The 15,256-nt window shown below is 43.0% G+C and overlaps 1 protein-coding gene across 4 annotated transcripts in view; it reads left to right on the forward strand.

Moving 5' to 3' along the window:
- SEMA6A (semaphorin 6A) overlaps positions 1–15,256 on the forward strand; it is a 113,201-nt gene that overhangs the window by 88,274 nt on the left and 9,671 nt on the right. For 3 of the 4 annotated variants that reach the window (XM_076362292.1, XM_076362294.1, XM_076362293.1), the window contains one exon: positions 1,224–1,388. The exons of the other annotated variant lie outside the window; for it this stretch is intronic. In XM_076362292.1, the coding sequence (XP_076218407.1) occupies positions 1,224–1,388 (165 nt within the window). The remainder of the gene's footprint in view (positions 1–1,223; positions 1,389–15,256) is intronic. 4 annotated transcript variants of the gene reach the window in all.

Here is a 15,256-nt window from a genome sequence, read left to right on the forward strand (position 1 = left end):
TCCACGTCAAATTAACCAGGCCCACAGCTGCTGGAGTCCTGCTGAAAATAACTCATTTTGGTGCATGTGCCAAAAGGGAACTTTCAGAGACGTGTACATTTCTAAGGTCAAAATGTTGTGGTGTGGATGGAGTGTCGGTGCCCCCTCCCCAGCAGCGACAGAACAGCCCGAGCCACTGGGAAGTCCAGGTTGGAGCCATCTTTCAGAGACCACAGACTCCAAGCAATCCAAGCATTTTGGGTGCTGATGTACTTCTCAGGATCTAGCTGAAAAGGACATATGAATCTACACATACATCTCTACTCCAGCCAAACCAGTGTTCAAATTGTGCGGTGTTTCAAGCAGGGGTGTATTTGATCAGTGAGGAGCTCGTCAGCCTTATTCAGGACAACAGTAACAATGTCTAGAGTAGTTGTAATGGAAAAAGGGCATGCAAGACCTTTGTCCTAAGAGGAAGCTGTGGCAGAGGCTGCTGGAGTCATGGGTTCTTGGACAGATCCATGTAGTAAGGCGTTGTCTTCACTGTCACTCTGAGCAGAAATGGTGTTCAGTTTCATGCTTATCTCAGAGCCATTTTGGAGCATCAGCTCAGACAGGACAGGTGGTGAGGGTGCAAGCAGGTGTGAGCGGCTAATGGGCCCTGCACGTTTCCCACCCAGAGGGTGATGCCACGGTGCGAGCACGCCGGTGCTGGGCAGTCCTTCATTCCCCCAAGGGCATGGGGCAGAGAGCCACAGACATCACCATTTTGTAGCTCTGCTGGCACTCCTCTTCGGTTTTGGCCGTATTAGAAGTTGTTGCATTTTAAATTGTTTTTAAAATTGCTTTTTAACTAAGCCAATACCAGACAGCATGGGCTGACACTTCAGTGTCGGTCAGGCATGTGTACTGAATCCAGCCAAAGGATGGTTGACTCAGATGAAGTGTGCTCACCCTTTTCCACACGCATTTAACTCTGTTGAGTTAAAGCACGCAACCGCAAGCTCAGCGGCAGCCTGAGGCGTGTGTGCACCTCTTAACACCCTCCACCTGACTGATCTGGAAGGTTCAAATCCCCTGTTTCCTTGGGGCAATGCTTTGAAGAACTTCTGAAACATTGCACAGCACAAGGCATTCGCCCATCATGGAAGAAAAGCAGTGCGTGCGTTCCTGAGCGTGGTGAGGTAGCGTGGTAAGTGACTAATGAGACTTGTCTTCCCTACCTGTATTTATAATGTAAACAGGACACTCCAGTTCCCTAGTCCCAAGCACCACCACTTCCGACTCTCACGCTCGACAGGGTTATGATGCTAGGGGACGCATGCTGGATTGGAAGGATCCGCTTGGTTCATCTGAAAATACAGACCCATATGTGGCAGTTTCATCCCATAATCATCAAGACAAGAAGGGTAAGGCCTTGGAAATGACGTCCTGTGGTGAGGAGGGAGGGGGGGAGGACTAAAGTGTAACTGCTTCCAGCTGGCTCTGAGTAAGATGTAATAAAACTCCTGTGCTATAATTAAAAGCTTATCGTAAAGCCTGAAACTAAACAGTCAATCTCAGACTCAGTCCTAGATAATTCACTGCCTGAGGAAACCACACAAAACAAACAGAAGTGTATGCCTTTGCAGTGTGTGTTGTGCATGTGTACGGGAAGGAGGGAAACAGTGGGGATTTATCTCTCTCTAAACTTGATCTCCCCCGTTGTCTGGCAGAGGAAGATCCGTGGCTTCCCATTGTTCTTAAGGGTGCACTTTTATATTGCCTTGTTGTCTGAATTCCCAGGGCAGCACAGCAGATCTCAGCTAATTTCATGTTATTTCTGTCTCTCGACGACAGACAGTGGTACTGAAGGTCTGCTGTAGTTTAACCGTTGAAGTAAAACTGACACCGGTCCTAGCCACTGGGCCTAAGTCCCACTGTCTTCAGTGAGACCTGAGCATCAAATACGTTTGAGAGTGGGGGCTGAGGAGGTCATTAGCATATTTTAAAAGATACAGAGGTGACTGCTGGTGGAGAGAGATTCTGTGTTGCATTTTTAAAGCACCGAAAGGTTAGGATTTAGGTGTCATTTCACAGTGTTCAGCCCTGTGCTGAAGCACACTTGGGTCTAATACAAGTGACAGCCCTGTCATTTGGCCTCCAGTCCCTCTTTGCTATACACATGGAGAATTAGGCAGAGAATTACCTAAATTTGCCACTTGAATGTGCTTAGAGAAGGAGAAGCTTTTCTCCAATGTGGGGATGGTGGTGCCCCCTCATTCCATCTTGGCCCTCCATCGTTCTTCCAGCTCCTTTTAATCTGTGTCTCAAAGAGGTTAAAATGGTTCCTTTGTAAATAGGGGACTTGGATTCAAATAGCTCCACTGCCTAGAGAGAGCTGAGTCCTTGTTATTCTTCTCCAGGGTGTTCTTAGATCGCTTCTTTCAATCTCTTCTCTGTTGAAGATGTTTCGCTCTGTATGGACTAATTAAGTACTCAGTGGGCCAGGAGGAGGATGGGTATGAGCAAAACTCACTTGCTGAGTGGTTAGGGCGCTCACCAGGGGCAAGAACACACGTGAGCTTCAACCCTTTCTACTATGAATACTTGATATAAAACACTTAAAATATTAATTGAAATGTGGATTCCAGTCTCTATTGTTCATGCATTTTACATGAAAAACTCATTAGACAAAAGCATCAGCTGTTCCTGGAGAAGCTACTGCCATGCCAGACCTGCTGCTTTGCATTGTCTGCCCAAACTAGTAGGTTACTAAATCATACTCCATCCCCTCCATCTGACCCAGTGAATCTTGAATTCTCTGCATTGGCTGTGGAGACTTTCAGCAGGGGGTAATGAGCACGTTAACGTTGCAGAACAGTCTTCAGCAGAGCTGCATGAACAGCTGGCAGCGGTCTGGACCCAGACTGTGAACTCAGCGCCTGTTATTCACAACAGCCCCAGACACAATGCCTCCCACAGTCCTGGGATATCCTGGATTTCTCACTGAACTCCCCAGGACTGACCTCACAGGGCCTTCACAGTTCCTAGCCATGAAGGCAATGGCATCACCTGGCTGGCCCAGCAGAGACGAAGCCTGGAGCGCTTTTCCAGCTGAAGAGGCCGGTCAAATTAGGCAGGAGATGTGGTAAAATTTCCTGAGATGCCATGGCAAACATTAATCTAGTAGCCTTGGCTTTTAGGCTTGATGGCAGGAAATGGAATACGAAGATTTGAATTCCCTCAGGCAGAGAATGCGAACTTGTCTCCCACCTCCCAGCAATGCACTTTTCCTGTAAAAAAGGGAAAAACTGCCATTTGCTCTTCTTCCTTCAAATGGGTTTCAGGAGTGGCCCCTGGTCAAACAATTTTTTTCAGAGCTTGATCCTGTAGACATTCTGGGAGAATAACTGCAAATCTGAAGCAAAAGAGTGAATTTCTAGAACATGATTGGGCTTACATGTGAGTTAAGCACAGAGCTCCTCTGCACCCTGCAGACCTGTGGGCTGCTGAGCCTCGGCAGAGGAAGAATTTCAGGCATCTGCAATACTCAAACTCAAAACCGTAACTTAGGGTGCAAGGGACTGAGGGTGCTGAAGACGAAAGCTCAGATTCCTAATTCCTGCTTAAGCTCAGTTTGAGATAGCAACCTCATGTTTTTTAATTCCTCAGCCCTTGCTCTTCAGCTGTAGAAGGGCAATTCAGAAAAAGTGATTTCTGGGTATCACGTATGTAAAGGAGGGAAGGCAGATAAGCCTGCATGCTCCTCTAAAGGTGGCATGTGATTCACCTAGCACTCCTCTTTCCTCTCAGCAATAAATCGGTGATAATGCTGACAGTCAAAAAATAAGGCTTTTTTCTTTTTCTGTCCAGTCTGTTAGTAACATCTAGTATTCAAAATGCCTGAGGTGAGAGGACATTTCTTAGAAAATCCAGTGTTCCCTCTTCTGAAAGTAGGTATCTTTCTCTCCTCCACCCTGAGAAGAGGGGATGTCATTAAGCAGATTTGATGAGGAAGGAAGGAAGAAATCCTTGAACCTAGCTCTTCTGCTGGCATCAGACAGGGGAGCGGTGTCAGAAACCAGCACTAGTGGAAGATCTGGCCCTTTATGTACCCAGAGGAATGCGGAGACATGTATGCATTTTAATGGCACTATTTGTTATGTGTGGGTCCATACTTCACAAATCTTTTGTGAAGAAATGCTTAATAGATGGAAAGCTAGCTCTTAAAAGCATCTTGTATGCCAGTAGCAGCTTCCAGAAGAACATGCAGTGAAAATATTAATAAATGTGTAGCTGTTGGATTCTAATAATTTTCGCTTCAATTCACTGACTGATGAGGTGGCTTACATTCAATAGTTCCCTCCCCAGGGAGTGATGGTTACCAGAGAGCCTTATTAGCACTTGACAGGGTCATTTAAATATCATGCATTCTTTGGTGCCTAATTATGAATATTGACAAAGCTGGAAGCAGTCTACACACAATCAAAACAATGGCGGCAGAGGTGACCGCATGGTTGTTTACCATTACCATCTACTTGTGTGCTATTACTCCTTGCCTTGCCCAGTCAGAGCCGGTTGGCTCCAAAAATACTATTGATTTGTTGTTTTAAAAGGGCAAAGGAAAGAGTTCTTACACAAAAATAAATCAGAAAATGTTACGCTTACTATCCTTTTATCAAGATTTTCACTTTTGCTGTAATTTCTTTTACTTTCACACATTCACAGAGAAAACGTATTCTCTTTTTTTTTTTTTTAACATTTTCTCTTTGTTTTGCAAGGTGCTTTGTGGTGTTCTTCATTGGTTGTGTCTAATCCTTTGGACAGTGTTTTCTTTCTTTTCCTGCACTCACAAACGACTTCATACTGATTGTACTAATTGTACAGAATCCACTTGCTGCTTTCCTTTCTGTAACATGGGTGCTTTGATGATGTCACATCCATCCATATGCTTCACTTTTAATTCAGTGCAGGCATCTTGGGGAATATCTGTGGGGGCGTGAGAGGGGGTTCTTTAAAAGGGTTGACTCATGGGAATGTGACATTTGTGTGCCACAGCTTTAGTAGCTAAATATACTCTGGGATTGTTGTTTCTGAGCTACATCACTTTTCTTGCCAAGATGAAAATGTGTAGTGCAGCCCATAGAGTGGGAACTATGCATTGCCATCCCACTGGCATTTTCATTTTGGCCATTAAGGAATCTGCCCTTCCTATTGCAGAACAAAAAAAAAAAAGTCAGCTCTGATTGGGCAAACTGCACCCCTCTTTCCTCTTCTCCTCCATTTCCTCCCCAGGAAAAAAAAAAAAAAAAAAGAAAAAAAACATGTTCTAGAGTATGTTTACGTTTTGTTTCCTTTCTTGCTGCGTTTTAGTGTTAATTTAATTGTGTGTTTCTCACCTTTGTCAAAACAGTTTCCATAACCTCACCATCTAACCTTCCCCCCTGCTGCCATTGTACTTGGTCTCCCTCCCTCCACAGTCATGAAGCTCCTCCTGTGGAGCGCTCCAAGGCTTTACCCTCTACACCCCAGTAGTGCTGTAGCACTGTGTCTCTCTGTAGTCGTCCTACTAACGAAGGGGGGAGTAGACACGTACTGCTCGTAGAGAGGCCTACGTGAAGAAAGCAAAGTGATTTTCTTCAGGAGTAGCTGGCCTTGCCTCTCATTACCCTGCTGCCCTTCTCTGCTGCCTCCTGTCCTTCCTGCCTCCCTTCAGAAATGCCTCATGCTTTTCAAATCCTGGGTTCATTAGCACAAATGCAGCCAACTGCTCAGTTTTGTCACGCGCTCCCTAAATGCCTGGAGCTTGCCTTTTAATCACAGTGTTGATAAATTGGTTGCAAATTCAGCTTACAATTTTGTGGTTCTGCTACAGCTTCTTCTCCACAGCATTCAGGTGGAGGTGGCTGAGCTGGGCACTGAATAATGGAAGTGTAGTGTTGCTGTTAGCAGCCTTAATGTTTGTATTCTTACCTGTCTCGACACTCATTAAGTGAAGATTATGAGGTGGTATCTCCTATCCTTAACAAGCCTTTTGTCGATATCCAAGTAACAATGGTAAAAAGCTGATTAGAAGCAGGATGTGATGGACACGATTTACAGAGTTAAGAGTTGCTGGTGTATTTGGATCTCAAGAAGGCTCCCTTAGATACAGTATCTGGTAGAACCTATTATTGTATAGATTGTAGAATCTGTATTATTATTAATAACTGCAGCCCTTCTTCTGGTACAGAATTAGACACGATTAGCAATAGTCAACTCCTGTATTTGGAGAGGGCTGTGCTATTGGGGAGCCCAAGGGCTGTTCATTTCAAAACCTGACTCCAGAAGGTATTTCATATTGTACACAAGTGGCAGTGTTACTAAATTTTACTGTGATTATCGCTACTTGAAAGATTTGCCAAGTGCTGACAATGCTTGTCTCTGGAGAGTCTGCAAATGTTCAGGCAGATTCTGCTGCAGTGAGACAGAATTATATGAACCTTCAGGTACAGTTATGATAAAGAATGTAAAGTGCTGATTTAACAAGATACTTTACAAGTAGACATGAAATGAGAGGAAAAAAAAAAAACATGGCAAAGCAAAGCTTCGGACTCTTTTTTGCGTAAATTAAGCAACTGGCGTTCATCATGGGAGGGCTGAGTTTTGCACGAGAAAGTACATTTGCAAAGTATGTTTTTACACAAAAATGTTGTTATATGCTAATATGTGCAAGGATCTAAAAGATTCAAAGCGTGTTTTATCAGAGGAAGCAGGGAGAAGTTGTTATTATCTTGCTGGCATTTTGTAATAATTCAGAAGCGGATTTAAAGTGGCACAAAATTTGTCAAAACTTATCCTTTGAGTCAGTGTTTGCAGGTCTGAGGGGGGTGGGGGCTTGGATTTTGGAGGCGCAAATACTCTGTATTTCATCCGTATCATCGTCCTGGCACTGTCAGAAGGAACTGGCTGATTGTAAAAAAAGTGTTAGGCTAGTGGGAGAAGGAGTGGCACCGTAGTCAGTTCTGCCTGGATGGGACTCAGGAAGAGCTATAAAGTCAAAGCATGTGTGCCTGGAGGAAGCTACACAAACTTTGCTGTTCTTTCCCATCTCTCAAACCATTGTACGCACAAGCATAAAGCAGATTGAAAGTACTTTGCAGTTTACTAACAGTTTCAGGTGCTGAGGAAACATGGAAGATCGAATCAGACCGGATCCTTCACTTACTATACTTTTAAGTCTTTTGCTCACAGTCTAGTAAAAGAGTGCTGTGAGAAAGGGAGTAGGGAATTTGCCCTGATCCTATGATTCCGTAGCATTTGGCTGAGATTTGAAGTGAGAGGTGTGGTTACTTGGAGCTGTAGTGCTTCACAAAGGGATTTCACCTACACAAGACAAGACGACACAAGACTTAGTCCATTTAAACTTTTATAGATTAAAACCTACTTACTTTTTTCCCTTTAGGATTTAAACAGAGGTTGATTGGATGAGTCTATGCTAAACAAAGCCCTATAGATTTTTTTTCTAAAATGTTCTTAGGTAAATTAGCATCATCTTACTGTAAACATCCCTGTTTCTAGAGGGGAGGCTTATTTACATTTGTCACATGTACTAACTGCCTGGGTGAAATACTAAAATCTTCTTTTTAAAACAACCAACCAACCAACCAACCCTGTATTTGTCTAGAATGGCTCTAATGAGTAACTTGTCCAGGAACTGAATGTCTCAGAGACTAATCACGGCATACCTGCTGTGGAGCGCCATTTTAGCTCCGTATCAGATAAATACCAGAAAGCCATTGTTAGCAGTTAAGCCGGACCAAATTTCTCAACAGAGTTTTTAATGGCCAGATACCTGTGTCACCAGACCAGGCTAATAACTAGCAAACATGCCAGAAGACTGATGACCTCACCGTGCTGGCGTCGCTGGTATCCTGTGACATGCACCAGAGGGCTGTGCAGTCAGGATTAAGGGAACACACCAGACTTGTCCAGAGGAATGACACTGATCCTTCCTCTGTTCTGTCTTGCGTGGACAAGCTGTCTGCTCCCAGGGCCGGAGGCAGCTAATCATCTCAGATTGCATCCTCAAATTCAAACAGTGGCAATAGAAAACTAGATGCTAATTAATAGAATGGATATTTATATAATCGAAAATTGATGAAAGAAGAATGCTGGAAGGATGTTTCTGACAACAGACTTTCTTCAAACTTGTTTTCATTATGTTTTTGTAAGTTTCTATGAGAACAAGAGCGAAGAGACAGAGAGGAGACAAGGCATGCAGAAAAGATGAAAGAAACTAAGTCCCTGAGCCGGGCCACATCCTTAAGCCAATTTTAATAAAAAATGGGGATTGTAATAGAATACAGGGCAGTGATTTAGTGTGTCTTCTCTGTGACTAAATCTTCATTTCAAACCTTACATAAAAAGCCCCAGCTCATTTAGTCACAGATTTTCTATAGTAACCTTCTGAAGGTGTAAGGAGAGGAACAGTTTTCACTGCAAAAGATCGGCAAGGATGAGGAAATCAAAACAATGGAGGGGGTGCATTCCAACACACACTAACTGCCTGTGCCACACCTAAAGAAATGCCTATACTTCAACATTGGCACTGACTTAAAATTTTTGGAAATCAAAACGTTTCTACATTTCACTAACAGTACAGATTTCAGATTTAACTAGCAGAAGTGGAAACGTGAGTAGGAAGATTAGAACCGAGAGCCATTTACTATTTCGTAGCCAAAAAAAAGACATCATTCGTAGTAGAAGAGGTGCAACTCCTGCTTATGAAAACTATCAACAGAGTTTTTCTTTCTAAATGTCCCCAAACTACTGGATCCTACAAATAAAAGAAGGGTGAAGTTTAAAATAGAGCTCATCAAATGTCAAATGTCGCTGCAGGAAACAGCAGGTGTCCTTGACCTGTAATTGTCCGCCTGCATACATTTAAAGTCAGGCTATCCATTTCCAGGCTGCAATGAGCAGTAGAAGCCTGTCTTACTAAAACAGGGGAAAACTGTCATTGCCCAAGGACCTTGATCTGCTTTTTCAATAGAAGAGGCCACATCTAATTTGTCAAGGCAGCTGCTCGGGGTTCAGGGCATTAGAGCTATTGTGTGATGGACTAGATCCCCAGCTGCATTCATCCACAGTCACCCGGTGAGGACAGCTCGGTGGAAGAACACAGACTGCCTCGTGCTCTTGTTTGACCCTTGTAGCACTGACATATTTATCAAGAGCTGGGAATTTGCTGTAGGGTATGCTGGCCCCACAGGGCCACTACTCTATCTGGAAATAGCAAAGCTTAATTGGTGGACAGGATGTTAAGTAACACCAAGTTTCATTTTTGTGGTGTTTATATTGAGTATAAGGAGACGTTGTGCCATACAAAGATGCTGAATTGGGAGGGCAACCTAGCCATTTAAATAAGAGACTTCTGAAACTGCTTTGAAATTTGAAGGGATTTAAGTAGCTGAAAGACACTTAAAGCGCCTTTTGGTGTTAAGTTAACGCCAGTGTACAATTAAAATGTCAATGTGCTGTTAAAGATATTTGAATAATTCATTTTTTCTCATATAGGATGTGCCTAGTTTCAATAATTGTATTAATTAATAGGTAAGACGTCCTGTAGTAATTTTACAATGACCTAAACATTGACAGTCCTGGTTCAGAGCACTTTTAATATGATCTGTGGACTGTGAAATGTTTAATTACATGCCTCTGTACAAAACACCACCTACATTCTTCTCATATAGATAACCTTTTAGCGAATGGTATCAACATCCCTTTTGGTATGTAGGAAGGTTCCTGACTGACTCTATCCCTTTTTTTCTTAGTTTTCTTTAAGACTGTAAAAAGGTGAGCTTAATTCTTTATGTCATGGTGCTTACTGATTAACAGCATGCAGTTAATTAAAAAAAGAAGAACCTGGAGAGGGCATAATTTAGATTTTGCCATGTTAATTTTATTGAACATTAAATACAGCTCAGATGTCATCGTGTTTGGAAAGTAGTTGTTCCTATGAATATCCTTAGTTTAGTCAGGTGTTTAGGCAGGTGTTACTTCAAGCTCTTTAATAGTCATTTAGTGAGACACTATAGTCTCTGGTATCCAATTACTGTTGTTATGACTTTTGATAGATTTTAATCATGTGTTCTAAGATTTTCTGTGCCAGTAGCTGAGAAAGAGGATAGGGAAAAATATGTTGTTATTCTCATGTTACAAAAAAGGAGTCTTAAGGGCATTTTACTGAGAAGTTTTGAAGCAGATAGTACAAATTTACCATTATACCAGAAACGTGCATCCTGACATCCCTGTGAGGGAAAAAAGAGCTTCACTGGCCAAGCTGTAAGTTTTGGAAAAATCTCAGTCCCTCGTAACCAGAAGAGACTTGTCACAGTTAGGCAACTAAATACACAGACAACTCCGTGTACTTTGAGCATTGGTGCTGTGACTGATAAGCACTTTAACCACCAGCTGATAGTCTGACAGCTCTCCCTGCCCCAGCAGATCAGAGTAAGTCAGAGTCCCCACTGAAGTAGATTTTAACAGCTCCATTGGCATTAGAAGAGCTTAGGGCAGTTTATAGAGAAGTTGCTCAGGAAGCATTAAGAGGCATTTCTGGCACAGCTGTACAGTGCAGCAAACATTTGGAAATGGCTGACAGCACATTCATCACCAACTTTGTGTTGGCCAGGAAGAATACCTGTAATACTCTGAAATAGCGAGTCCCAGCAGATAGCCTCCAGACCAGTTCCAGCCTCCCACATCTACCAAAGTGATTAGCCCTGGATATTAAACTGTAGTTTTCCCACCAGCAGCCAAAGATTGCTATCTTCTGTGAAATAAAATCTCAGATGAAGGTGCAGCTTGATAGCATTGTCACAACTGGGCATGACCTAGACAGTTCTTTCATATGCCCAACAAGGATTTTTTTAATAGGAAAATAACACCAGCTGCATGCTGTCAATAACATGCCATCTTGTTCATGCTCCATCCCATCTTACCCACAATTGTGATAGAAAATAAAAGAACAGCTGTTAAAAAAAGGAGGGGGAAGCAGGCACATTTTTAAAGCCCTACAAAGCTACTGTTATTCACTATCGTGTTCTTGTAGAAAGAAACAGAGGGATTTTTTTTGGAGAGCCTGAAAGATCTGCAAACGCAAGCAGTAACGGCACAGCCAGGGAATTTAAGCATTCACAGAAACACCTCCTGAACAGCAGCACACCGAAGCCTTCATTAAAATAATTCCAAAAGTCTTTTGAGAAGCACATATTTTCCAGGTGTTTCCTTATTCTTTAAATCAGAAAACTATGCTGAATTCCTGTTTGGAAGCAGGCAGGGTGAGTGAGACAGAAGCCATAATGCTGGGTAAAGACTGAGTACTGCTTGTTTTTAAAGAAGCTAACAGAAGTGGTCTTGTCATGTGGTGCAGAAAAGGCTGTTGGTAGTTTCTTTGAGCCTGTGGTCAGCACTGGAGAAATTTAATTCCTGCCACCAGCTTATAGCTCCCATCAAACAGTTCAACAATTCTGCATGTGTATTCGTTGCTGAATGAGTCCCAATCAGAGGCTCTCAAAGGAGGGCACAGAGCAGGAGTGCCCTCTGTCCCTTCTTCTGCCTGCTGTCCCCACTGAACCTCTTGCATTCACCACAGAGCCTGCCCAGAGGTTTGGGCAATCACGGCTCATAATAAAGAACATAAAGAGCACTGCTTTTTTTTTGCAGATAGCGTTCGGCTTTATCTCTACAAAACACTAGTCTCTATTCAGTGTCTTAAAGAGGTCTTACAGTCCTGCAGCACTTTATATGCTTTTTGTCTAAATATGATCAAGCTACAGGCAATGCCCTGAGGCACTCATCCAGTAAGACCAATTAATTTTCCGTACCCAGGGAGATTTGTATATCTCAGTGTGCTGTTCTCACTCATTGAACTAAATTACTAATATCAAATCAGTGGGTACTTTCATATACCCAGCATCAAGACCTGAAAAGATGATACAGTTTATCTCTACTTGCTCATGGCAAGACAACTGGATAACATCAGCTGTGCTCCCACAAAAGGTTTGGTCTCACCTACACTGTGTTTAGAAAGGAGGAAAGAGAATAAATATGTATTACTGAGAGAAAAGAGATTGTGATAAAATTTGTTACGGTCCCAGTGCTAGGAAAAAAATGAGGCTTTAACCTCTCACATGGAAATTTGTGTATCTGTAGATCAGTAAACATACTTGAGGACTAGTCTACAGATATGAAAAAAGCCAGTCATGTTCCTTGTTACAGCACCTACCTTCATGTTGATTAACTAGCTGTGCAAGCTGCCTGGTTTGCCTGCAGCAGTGGAAAATACTGGCTTAAAGAAAGAGCATGAGCAGAGACTGAACAAACACTACAGTAAATCCAGAAAACTGAGATTTCATCCAGTACCAGAACTGAGTAGAAGGTTGGGGGAGTTGTATTGCAGAAACACTTCTGCTTGTGAGATGTGTGATAAAGCAAGTATACAGGTATGTCTGCCTGGCCTGCTGCTGGACAGTCAAGAGGGTGTCTGGATGGGCTTTGAATGTATGTCAGAGAAGACACTGGTTTGCACACACTACTGTGGCTAGATTGCTGCTGGCCCCAGGCTTTCGTGGAGCTGGGTCAGGTACCTGCTTGTTAAAGTATGTCCTCTGAGATGAAGCTACAGATTCACCTCATCCAGGGAAGCAGACTGGCCGGAGTAATCACTGACCACATTAAAAAATACACAGACAGGAAACATCAATGAAGTTATGGCATCAAAGTGCAAATGTACATGCAGTGCCTGCAAGGTGGGGAGGTGATAAAAAAAAATTAGGTTAGAAAATGCAGAGAACTGTAAATTTGACAGACAGAAAAATGCATGAAGGAAGCCACCACTGGAGATGATAGAAAATGAAGTATGTGAGAGAGAGATGATAGCAGCACCAGGACAAGAAGTCCATGAGGGAAATGCCATCTTTTACCTCAGGATGTGGCTGGAGTAAGCCTACTTGCTTTATTGGAGATACTGTGGATTTGAGTGGATGTAACTGAGAGGAAAGAAGGCTTCTGATATTTATATCGGAAGAGTAGTGAGATACAGAAAAAGAACTAGCAGTAAAATTAGTCTTGCTGACTGTTATGGCCAGTGTTTCAAACTCATCGCAATTCCTCAGTCGCTTAATGTCTTCAAAGGCAGATAAGGCTATGGGACTGCAATACAGAGGGAAATGATAAACCTAATATCGGACGTGTATAAGCTATTTTTTGCCTACAGTACCAGCCCTGCAAATATTTCTAGAAAAAGCAGTCTTGTCCTTTACTGATCACTGGGGGCATGTTTTAATTCTTAAGTCCAGGTCTTTTGACGACACCTGCAGTGTTCATGAATGTAGGAGAAATGAAGAGTTAATCCACAGTGTGCTTTCTGTTGCAAAAAGTGACAGTGCTGGTGTTTTAATGACAGAAGAGGTTTCATCCTCCCTCTGTGTAAGAGCAGACCTAACGTGGGGTCCAGCCATGTTCCTAACGTGCACCAGCAACCCAGTTGTGGGCAGAAGGACTATCCCTAAGAAATACAGTCTGTGTGCATGAATAAACATTATTGGCTTGGTCACATGGTTGTGCAACAGTTTAATAATCATTTCCAGGGACCTCATGGAATAGGACATATAGGGTACAGTCTTATTATTTAAATATCTTGGATGTTTAATAGGTGGCTCCTTTGTTAGTTCAGCTGTGATGTGTTCGGTCACAGTAGTAGCTCAAAACTAGTCTTTCCATTTTTATGTCTTTAAAGAAGATCAGAGCTGATGAGAAAATAATTTTTGCTTTTAGGTTGTATGCAGTGTTTGAAATTTAACCCCAATTCTTCCATAAGGCTGCTTTGAGCTTCAGCCTGCTAAGCAGAGCTGATTATGTTGACATTCAGCAAACTTCACTTTTCGCTGTTGTGCAGAAAGGCCATAGTTCAAAACAGGCTGTAAAAAAGGAGAAAAAAAGCCACAGAATTTCTCAGTGACAGCTTCTCTTTCCTTGACACTGTTCATAAAAACTGCTTCCAGAAAGGCACTGGGCTGCCCAGAATACATAATGCCCACAGCACGAAAAAAAAAATACAGCATTTGTTCTGTGCCATCAGAGGAGCTCCATGCAGTGAAATGGGAACTGTGAAGATGAGAGATTCACTCTGCAGGCTACAACAACTTCTCTGGAGCCCTGAAATCATGCTGGGCGGAGAATGGATTGAGAGCAGCCCTCAGGAGAAGGACTTGGGGGTGTTGGTTGAATGGAAGCTCAACATGACCTGGCAATGTTCACTTGCAGCCCAGAAGGCCAATCGTATCCTGGGCTGCATCAAAAGAAGTGTGACCAGCAGGTCGAGGGAGGTGATTGCCCCTCTACTCTGCTCTCGTGAGACCCCACCTGGAGTACTGCATCCAGCTCTGGAGTCTTCAGTACAGGAAAGACATGGACCTGTTGGAGCAGGTCCAGAGGAGCGCCACAAAAATGATCAGGGGGGTGGAACACCTCTCCTATGAGGAAAGGCTGAGAGAGTTGGGGTTGTTCAGCCTGGAGAGGAGAAGGCTCCAGGAAGACCTTATAGCAACCTTCCGGTACTTAAAAGGGAGCCTACAAGAATGCTGGAGAGGGACTTTTTACAAGGGCGTGTAAACTGAAAGAGGGTACATTTAGATTAGATATAAGGAAGAAATTCTTCACTATGAGGGTGGTGAGGCACTGGAACAAGTTGCCCAGAGAAGTTGTGGATGCCCCATCATTGGAAGTGTTCAAGGCCAGGTTGGACGGGGCTTTGAGCAACCTGGTCTAGTGGAAGGTGTCCCTGCCCATGGCAGGGGGGTTGGAACTAGATGATATTTAAGGTCCCTTCCAACTCAAACCATTCTATGATTATATGATTCATACTCAGCCAAACATATGTAAATCTGGTTTAACCCAGCTGTGAAAGATCCCCTGAAGTAAACTAATAAAGAGCAGCTGGATATGTTTAAGCTCATCCCAGGCATAGTAGAAAGGTCCCAGAATGTGCACTGAGCTTTTTTTACATCATTAGAGGAAACGCAGCAGACTTTAAAGGAAACTTGTGTTTCAAGATGCAAAGCAGCATAAAGTTTGCCTCTGCTGAGACAAGCTAGAAAAGAATTAATTTTCCTTGACATTTGGATTTTATACATCTTCTTTTAACTACTGTGAATGCCTGTGTTTTACTTTTTTAAAGGACCTGCTATGTCTGCTTATTCCCTATCACACAGAGGAATCTAAAATTATCATTGCTCACTGGGAAAGGGTG

The sequence above is a fragment of the Aptenodytes patagonicus genome, chromosome Z (assembly GCF_965638725.1).
Source record: "Aptenodytes patagonicus chromosome Z, bAptPat1.pri.cur, whole genome shotgun sequence".
Classification (NCBI taxonomy): Eukaryota; Metazoa; Chordata; class Aves; order Sphenisciformes; family Spheniscidae; genus Aptenodytes; species Aptenodytes patagonicus.